The sequence below is a fragment of the Oryzias melastigma genome, unplaced genomic scaffold, assembly GCF_002922805.2.
Source record: "Oryzias melastigma strain HK-1 unplaced genomic scaffold, ASM292280v2 sc00446, whole genome shotgun sequence".
In the NCBI taxonomy this organism is placed as follows: domain Eukaryota; kingdom Metazoa; phylum Chordata; class Actinopteri; order Beloniformes; family Adrianichthyidae; genus Oryzias; species Oryzias melastigma.
Genome location: NW_023417041.1, coordinates 23,789 through 33,519, shown reverse-complemented (window position 1 = coordinate 33,519; position 9,731 = coordinate 23,789). Strand labels below are relative to the sequence as shown.

General features: G+C 42.6%; 1 protein-coding gene across 1 annotated transcript; it reads right to left on the bottom strand.

Annotated features, from left to right (window-relative positions):
* Nucleotides 1-1,179: 1,179 nt before the first annotated feature.
* LOC112138272 (protein turtle) lies at nucleotides 1,180-6,909 on the bottom strand (the record flags this gene model as incomplete). The annotated part of the gene is given in 4 exon segments (XM_024260833.1): nucleotides 1,180-1,425; nucleotides 1,500-1,763; nucleotides 6,623-6,658; nucleotides 6,792-6,909. Coding segments are annotated over 4 exon segments (664 nt in total), but the record flags the coding sequence as incomplete, so codon positions are not given.
* Between the last annotated feature and the right edge of the window lie 2,822 nt (nucleotides 6,910-9,731).

The window sequence follows — 9,731 nt, the reverse complement described above, 5'->3', positions numbered from 1 at the left end:
GTCCTTCTTTAGTAGTTTGTCCTTTAACTGAACTCACCTGGTAAACTAATGATCAGAGGTGTTTGAGATTGGTGTCAATGATCCTAAGAGCCCAGAGACACAATATCATCTATGAGTTCAATGAAAACAAATAATTTAATCTTGGTGACACTTTAAAACCATTTCCATCATAAATCCGAACGCACTGGAAAAACTCTGAGATTTTCTGATTTAGAAAACCATGAGTGCATTCGCCAAATCTGTTCAACCTGTTACCTTACAAGTAACACAACTTTTTCAGTGCTGTCAAGCTCTATCTTTAGCCAACTTCTTTCATGGTGGGCAGAGAATAGGTCTCGCATCTAGGTCAAAACTAAATTTGCATTTACCAGTAAATTGTCCAATGCCCTTAAACACATCAGCAAGCTCATCCACTGTGCAGTGGGAGTTGTGGATTGCATCATTCTCTGAAGTTACAGACAATTTTATTGTTTCTACTGGTTGTCTTATCTATAATTGGCTGGGTACCGATGTCAACAATGTGAAGGTCTTGTAGTTGTTAGTCTTTTTAACTGCATTTTAATTTGCATTTACCAATCGAGTGTCCTCCATAGTCTGTAAATTTCAAGTTGTGTGGCTCATCTGCACAGACACAATAAAGGTTGGGGACATTTTTTTATTTTTATCCTAGTTTTTGCTTCAGTTCTAAGAACTGATGTAGAATTTCTTTCATTTGTATTCTGTGCCATAGGTATTGATTAAAAATAACTAGAAAAACCAACATAAGCAATAAAATATGCAGGGGTGTGTCTTTAATAATTACAGCATATTTGCTCCAAACTAGAAGAACAATTGAAGATAAAGTTTGGTTAATAAGAAAAGAAATATAAAGACATAGATGGCCTGTAAATAAATGGTAACAAACAGTATAGAACCCAAAGGTTGAAGACTCAGATTCAGACTGCGAGTGCAGAGTCTTCACAGGTCAGTCAGTAATAACTGCAGAACCAAAACACCAAAACAAGCATCAGTCAACCACTGATGAGGAGAAGAGGAGAATAAAGGAGTGGAGGTAGTTGAAGGAGCAGACGTGGTTGAAGGAGTGGAGGTGGTTGATGGTTTCCCTGAAACAGACCAAAGATGATGATGATGATGATGAAGAAGAAGATGATGACCTCTGACCCTGAAGGAGCTCCTCACCTGAGACAGAGATCCAGCTGGATGGAGACTCTCCATGATCCCTGATGTGACACTTGTAGAGACCTTCATCAGACCTGGAAACATGCTGGAGGGTCATGTGACCTGTAGGCTCAGTCCTGATGAGGGAGCCATCTTTATAGAAAGCAGCTGAGGGGTTGGAGGGAGGGGTCTTTGATTGACAGCTCAGAGTGAGGTCATGACCCTCCATCACAGGGAGGACAGGACTCTGCAGGATCACTGATCCACCTCAACACAGAGACAAAGCATTTCATCCATCTGCACACAGCTGCAGCAACACTAACTCCACAGTCTGATCTTACCAGAGACACTGATGTTAACCACCATGCTGCTGGCTCCTCCCCCTCTGGACTCACACCAGTAAACTCCACTTTCTTCTTCATACATGTAGCCAATCTCACAGGACAAACCATCTGCTGATCCCCACTCAGATCCACACTGACTCCTGGTTTCTTCTGTAGTGTTCCTCCTCAGAGTCCATCCTGCAGAGCTGTCGTCCTCACAGTTCAGAATCACTGAATCTCCTTTAAAGAACTGAGATCTGCTGGGACTCACAGTCACACCAACTGTAGGGAAGATAGAAAAATCTGCTTATTTCTACATGGCACTACAGCAGCTACAGTTAACCAAATGGGGCTTCAAACCAGTTAAAACATCATTGAAGAAATTAAATATTTGCATAAAATACTAACTTAAAGTTCCATTAGTTGTCATTCTCCTGAGTGTGTCAAAGGTGTTCTCCATGAAATTTACCCCTCCTCTGGGAGAGTTGTGACTCTCAGCAATGTTGAGGAACCATTTGGTGGTTTAACCCCTCAATCCAACCCCTTATTGACTCATTCCGATACAGAGGGTCTTTTTGTGTTTTTTACATGTTCTTGTAGCATTTTTCTAATAGTAGAGGACCTATATAAAAATAATGTATTTTTAAAACATTATTGCTTGTCTTTGCAGGTGTTTGAGGGGGACTCCAGCATCTTGAACAAGTAAGGATTGAGCACTTAATTTTGAATTTGTCATCAGTTCTCTGGTTTTGATCATCTTTTGGTTGGACTTGTCCCCCGTCTCACTTACTTTAAGTTGGTTTTCCACAGCTGTCTTCATTTTAGCTAATTACCCTCAGTGTATGTAAGTGTCTCCTGATGACATGGGACCCACTGATGACCTTTGAAGTTGTATCTTAGATATTGAAACATGGATGGGAGAGAACTTTTTAAAGCTCAATCAAGACAAAGCTGTGGAGATTCGGATCAGGGGTGTGGTTGTGTTAACTTCTCTTTCTTTCCCATTGTGTTTTATTTCAGTTACAAAAAATTGTATAAGTATTTTTCAAGAAGAAGACAAATTAAAAAGCAACTTTGATTCACTTGGGAGTACTTGTATTTGTCTAACACATGAAGTCATGTGCCGTGAGGACAGCACAGAGGAGTTGTCTAGGGAGAGAGAGAAATTACAGTTTTTACTGAGGATGGATTTTGTGCCAACAATGAGAAGTTCAGTCTTATTGCAGTTTAATTTAAGAAAGTTTGCTGTGAACCTGGACTTGACTTCATGTAGACATTCGGATAGGGAGGAAGGTGGAAAAGTGGGGCCAGGTTTGGAGGAGATGTAGAGCTGGGTGTCATCCGCGTAGGAATGATGGTGTCAAACGCCGCACTCAGATCTAGCAGGAGGAGAATGGAGATTGAACCGGCGTCTGCAGCAAGGAGGAGGTCGTTGGTGATCTTGAGGAGGGCTGTTTCTGTACTGTGGAGGGGACGGAAACCAGACTGGAGCTGTTCATATAAATTGTTGCTGGAGAGATGAGCACGGAGTTGGTTGGCAACAGTTTTTTCTAGAATTTTTGAGATGAATGGGATGTTTGATATTGGGCAGAACTTGTTGAGGTTGGAGGGGTCTGAACCAGGTTTCTTAAGTATGGGTGTGACGACTGCTGATTTGAGAAGAGGGGACAGTTCCAGTCTTAAGTGAAGCGTGAATGATGGTGGTGATGAGCGGGGACAGAGAAGGGAGAGTAGCCTTGACCAGAGCAGTGGGTATAGGATCAAGCTGACAGGAGGAGGGGTTGGATTTGTTAATAAGTTCAAAATTTGATTGACTGACGGGAGGTTAAAATCAGAAAATAAGTGTAGTGGGGGAGCCAGAGCAGCAGGGATTCTATTTTAGGTTAAGGAAGGCTGAAGTTGCTGTTGGATTTGCTCAATTTTGGATGTGAAAAACGATGCCAAGGTGTTACAAAAATCTAGGGAGTACAGGTGGGGGGGGGGGTGAATTTGGGCATGTTGTTGTTTTGGAGAGCTGTTGATGAGTGAGGATAAATTGTCCTGGAAGGTGATAGTATGTGGAAGGTTGGATTTGGAGAGAGAGAGGTTGACTTTTAAGGATAATAGCATGTGATCTGAAGAGGGGAAAATATCCGGTTTACAGTCCAAAGGAGAAATACCTGAATAACAGAGAAGGTCCAGAACATGTCCATTTTTATGGGTGGGGAAGTTGACATATTGATAGAGACCAAGGCTGTCCAGGCAGGATGTGAAATCTTTAGTGAAGGAGTTGTTGACAAAGTTCAAGTGGATATTAAAATCCCCCAGAATTATTAAATTAGGTGACAGTGTGGAGAGGTGAGTTAAAAAATCAGAAAAAAATCCTTATTTGGTTGTTGGGTGCCGGTAGATGGTGGCAACAACAGTTGGCGTTGGTCCAGAAATCTGGCATACAGTTGCCTCAAATGATTGACAGGTGGGGACAGTCACGGGCGCGACACTCCAGTTCTCATCATAGCAAACACAAAGTTGCTAACTTGGACGTGTCATTCTCCTTTGGAAATGTTTTTGTCCACATGCTCACTGTGATAGTTGCTTTGTCTGCTGTTTTGCCAATGAAGATGCTATTTGTGTAGTTGTAAGCTTGTCTCTCTTCTATCTTGTTACATATGTTCTAGAGGAGGACTGGCAACTCCTGGCCTCGAAGGCCACATTCCTGCATATTTGCTAACACCCCCTGCTCTGGCATGTTCTAATTGACTGGGCATCTGGACCAGATGATCATACATGATTAGGGTTTAGATATCTGGAAATCATGATGGTCCTTGAGGTCTGGAGTTGTCTATCTCAGGGGCCCGTTTCAAGAAGCAGGTTCAACAAATTCCGAGTTCAAACCTGAACTTAGAGTCACTGGACTCAAAATTCTCAAACTCAGGGTTTTCGGTTCCAGAACAGCTGAAAATGTTTGATTCAATCAACTTGAAGTTGTCAGAACCAGAACCAGGTGTGAGCGTCGCGACCATTAAAAGCCCTGATCAATGGAGCAAAGACAGCATGATTCACCATGGCAACGGGAGCAAACACCTTTAGGGTTTTATACTTCATGGAGACAGAAACTGATGAGTTCCTACAAACATATACGACTACGAGAACATTTTCATCAAGAAGATCAACAGCTGCAGCGTTCTGCTGCCCGGTAGATAATTTGACAGGCATCTCCAGTGTTTGAGGTTTAAAGTTTTGAGTTGTTAAGGGTTTAAACTGAGGAAAATAAATCTCTATATTATTAATAGCGAGTCCCTGGAAAAACTCACTATTTATAATATCGCTAAAATAAAAATGAATCAGGAAACTGCAGTCAGTCGACTCGTGTCCTCCAAATCCTCTACCGACGTAAATAACATTTCCTCTGGATTAATCAGCCTCCTCTCTACATGATCCTCTATGAATGAACATGTCATTTTGGTTTCTGAGTGGTGAAAACGTGACGTCTCTAATGTGAATGTTCTCTAAATGTTCATGAGGAACTCATATTTGAACATCTTTCACTTTAAAAAGGGGCGGAGACCACAGAGAACTCTAAGTTTCCTGAAGAAAACCTGCTACCGACCAGGTTTCGTTCACAGACTCAGTTACCATAGTGATTGATTCTGAGTTCAGCTTAACCCGCTTCTTGGAACGGGCTTGGTTTGACCCACTTTCACGGGTTTGAGTTATCTCTCTTTCTGGAACCGAAAACTCAGAGTTTTGGTGAATTTGGAGTTCACGAACTCAGAGTTCCAACAAAACCTGCTTCTAGAAATGGACCTCTGTTCTAGTGTTATTGTTTTTGTCATAATTTGTCTTGGTCTGAGTTCACTCATGATATGATGATTTTTGCTCAAACTATTTGTCATTACCATAATGGTGCAGAGGTAGAGCTGACCCCTGATTGGAAGATGGCAGGTTTGGTTCTCTGTTGATTCATGGTTCTCAGGTTTGGTTCTCGCCTGGTCTGCCCATGTGTCAAAATGTCCTTGAGCTAGGACAGGGTACATCTTTTACAACTGCAATTTAATGGCTTTAAAATGTTTGACAAAAAAGATGAACCGAATTTCTGTTTACAGGAAATATTTATAAAAATTAACTCATACTACTTTTATGTTAGGGGCAGGGCCTCCGTTATCAGTTTGGACAATTGTCTGAAAAATGACTAGCAATTGAAAGCCCTTTCTCAAGATCACTGCATCTTTAGGTGCAACAACAACATGCTTTAAGTGTGATGAAATGTGTGTTTCTTTGGGTAGAATGTCTATAAACTCGCTAAAGTAGACAAGTTGAAAAAGCTCCTCTTTAGCATTCATGAGGCAAAAGCCTTGCTCAGGAGCACGGTGGGCAGAAAATAAAGGCTGTCATATTTTGATATATAAAACCTAGAAAAAAAGAGATGCTGTAGTTTCCTGTTTACGTAAATGCAGGCAATACATTTAAACACACACACAAACACGGGTTTATGTGTCTAAAAAGGTCGTTTTAGTTTTATCATCTTCCATGGAGTTATTAGACCAATAGGAACCCCTTCCAACAGTTGTAGATTTTTTTCCAAATTAGCAGGACACTGCCCCTGTCTTCCTAATCCAAATTGACCTTCCAGTGTTGCATGTATTCTGGTCATTTGTCCATCTAATCCAGGATTACCAATGCACACACACGTTTATAGTAGATTTGATTTATCACATATATTTTTTAATATACAGTATTTTACATTTGTCAGAGCATCACACAATTTAAATTAAGTTATTCAGTTATTTTTTTCTCTAACCTACATTACAGTGTGTATGTTTGCATGTTCATTTCCTTTAACAAAAAAACATTTTCTTCTGACACTTGTGTTTTTCATGTTTGAATATGAAGGCTCACCGGAACAGGAAGTGGTTTCTTGAGCTGTTCCAAGACAATTGTCTTCAACCCAGCCCTTACTGCAGTTTCAAACAAATTCAAATATATACTTTTTTTATGAATTCATATAAACATTTGAATCAAAAAGTTACAGTAAATAGTATCTTTGCTCTTCATCTCCAACAGAGATGTTCAAGTCGACCTCCTGCATCCTCATCCTCCAGCTTTGTTAGATACTATTCTGTCTGTGGTCTCCAGGAGCCTGTGTTCATGAACAGACTTACCTCGGTTTGCTGAGCTGCACAGCAGAGTGGACAGAACTACAGGAGAAAAGAGCAGTCAATCCCAACTCCAGAACCGTGACCCAAACCTCTGCATCTCTGCAGGAAGTGTTCCGGTCTGATTCTGTTCTAAAACATCAAGAACGTGAAGAACATCACAGAGTGAACTCACAAAGCAGAACTAGAAGAGACACCTCCATCATCATCAGAGTCTGAAGTCCTTCAGAGGATGTGCTGCTGCTCTGAACGTCTCCTTCCTCTGAGTCTGACAACAGCTGTCTCAGCAACATCTGAGGTTTCCTGTACAAAATGCAGCAGTTTCTGAAGATGCGCGGATGCTGCTCCGACCACCTCTTTCCTCTGACAACGGCTGTCTCAGCAACATCTGTGGTTTCCTGTAACACAGAAGCAGCTACTGCAACTGCTGCTGTGGTACAGTGGGAATAGTGCTATCACAGTCATTTTAAAAGGTTTGTCTCTGTGCTGTTGGCCATATTGTAATCAAGCTATTTTGTTGCATTTCCACAAAAAAGTCTTTCTTCTGGTGACTCGACCATGCAGCCCGTCTTTCTTCAGGTTCCTCCCTATTATACATCTAGAAAAATCCAGTTTTTTAAAGTCCTGGATCACAACTGATGATATTTGTGGGTTCTTCTTTGCATCCCTAATGATTTTTCTGGCGGAAATATTTGTGACTGTGGTTTGGTTTCAGGGCTGCACGGTGGCGCAGTGGTTAGCGCTCTCGCCTCACAGCGAGAAGGCCCCGGTTCGACTCCCGGCTGGGACCTTTCTGTGTGGAGTTTGCATGTTCTCCCCGTGCATGCGTGGGTTTTCACCGGGGACTCCGGCTTCCTCCCACCGTCCAAAAACATGCTTCATAGGTTGATTGGTGACTCTAAATTGCCCCTAGGTGTGAATGTGAGAGTGAATGTGTGTGTGATTGAGGCCCTGAGACAGACTGGAGACCTGTCCAGGGTGTACCCCGCCTTCCCCCATCAGTAGCCGGGATAGGCTCCGGCACCCCGCGACCCTGAAAGGGAAGAAGCGGTTAGGAAGATGGATGGATGGTTTGGTTTCAACACAACTCCTCATGGACCAAAATTGGAGAGGGTTTACAATTGAGGTGTGCTAAAGTAACAGGGATTTTTTTAAGATGGGGGGTGGCTCAGTAGGCTAGGTGAAGGGCTGACACTCAGGAGCCCTTGGTTCGATTCCCAGGGGTGTCCACTGATCCCCACCCAGATTGGGTCCTTAGGCAAGACCCCTGACGCTGCTGCCTAACTGGGTCCCTGTACCCCTCAAGTACAGGGTTGTGTCAGGAAGGGCATCCGGCGTAAAAACTCTGCCAAATCACTGATGAGAAACAGTGGGTGCTGTTACGCTGTGGGGACCCCGAAAGGGATAAGCTGAAAGTGAACAGTATAAGTAAGCAGTTTTAGCAGAGTGCAAAAGGTATGAGCAGCATGATACATAAAAGTAATACAATAATCATAAGGTGCTTTTGTTTAACAACATGATTTATTAACATTGACAGTTTTGAAGGGAATATTTTTCTTTGGTGAACATAAAAGAGCAGAATAAACCAAATGAAGCTAGCTCAGACCATTTTAGTTGTGTTTGCATCTGTTCCAGGTTGAGGGAGCAGAATAACTGAAGGCTTGTTTTCCAAATTCAGTTCGTACTCTGGGAGCATACAGGTGAAAAGCTTCGTTCCAGCGTTAGGTATATGGACTGGTGGTTCTTTGGAGAAGCAAGAGGAATGATGGGACCAAACCAAAAAACGCCTTATAGATCAGAGTCATACAGTGTGTATACCGCCACATACATGGAGAGGGCCACTCTGCTCTTGCACACAGTTCACAATGATGGGTTAGACGACTACAACCGGTTACAAACCTCAGAGCACAATGATACACAGTATTTAGTCTTTGGAGACCAGTGGATGATGCATTCATGTTCAGGACGTCTCCATAATCAATCGGAGTCAAAAATGTGGCTGCCACCAGAACCTTTCGAGCTTTGAGTGAGAAACATGATTTATTAAGTAGAACCGTAGTTTCATTTTTAGTTTGTGTGTTAAAGAAGAAACATGCAATTTAAAGGAGAGCTCAGAGTCAAGAACAAAGTTGATGTATTTATTGCTGTTTACAATTTCTATTGATTTGTTGTTTTCAGTTTTAGGTACTTGGGTAATCTCCTGTGGTTATGTCTATGTGAAAAAATCAGCACGTTTGTTTTTTCTGTATTTAGAACCATTTTTAATAATTTAAAATGAGACTGAACTACGTTAAAAGCAGACTAAAAAAAATAAAAGGTTGAGTTAATGAGTGGGAGCAGCAGTAAATGACAGTGTTGTCAGCATAAAGATGATATGATGCAATTGGTAAGTTTCAACATAAGTTGTTTGCATAGATGCCAGTCTGATCTGTGTCACGGAGACCTGGCTGGACAATACCATCATGGACACACAGCTCTCGCTCAGCGGCTTCGGGACCCCCATTCGTCTGGATCGAAACCCCGGGAGCAGCCAGAAGAAGCTTGGAGGCGGGGTCTGCATCTATGTCAACCATACCTGGAGCAGAACTGTCACGGAGTCGGGTTGCACACCTGACCTGGAGTTTCTTGCGCTGTCCTTTAGGCCAAAATATCTGCCGAGGGAGTTCGGACGATTTGCGCTTGTTCTTGTATATATCCCCCCATCTGGCAACACCACGCGTGCGTCTGAAACCATTGCTTCATGCGTGCAGCGACTCGAGAGCGCGTCTCCTGACTCCCCTGTGCTTGTCGTCGGGGTCTTCAATGGCTGCAGACTAAATAAGACTCTCCCTACTTATCATCAATACGTGACATGCACCACCAGGGGGGACAGAACCATCGATCTTTGTTATGGCAATGTAAAGGATGCATACAGAGCTTATAAAAAGCCTCCTCTTAGTACTGCCGACCACAATGTGATCCACCCTGTTCCATCCTACCGTACCAAACTACAAAGAGAAGGAGTTGTCAAAAAGCAGGTTAAACTGAGGGACCAGAGTTCCCAGGAAAATCTCCAGGCATGCTTTGACTGCACACTGTGGAATGTGCTCACAGAGGACAGTGGCTTGGAGGAGGC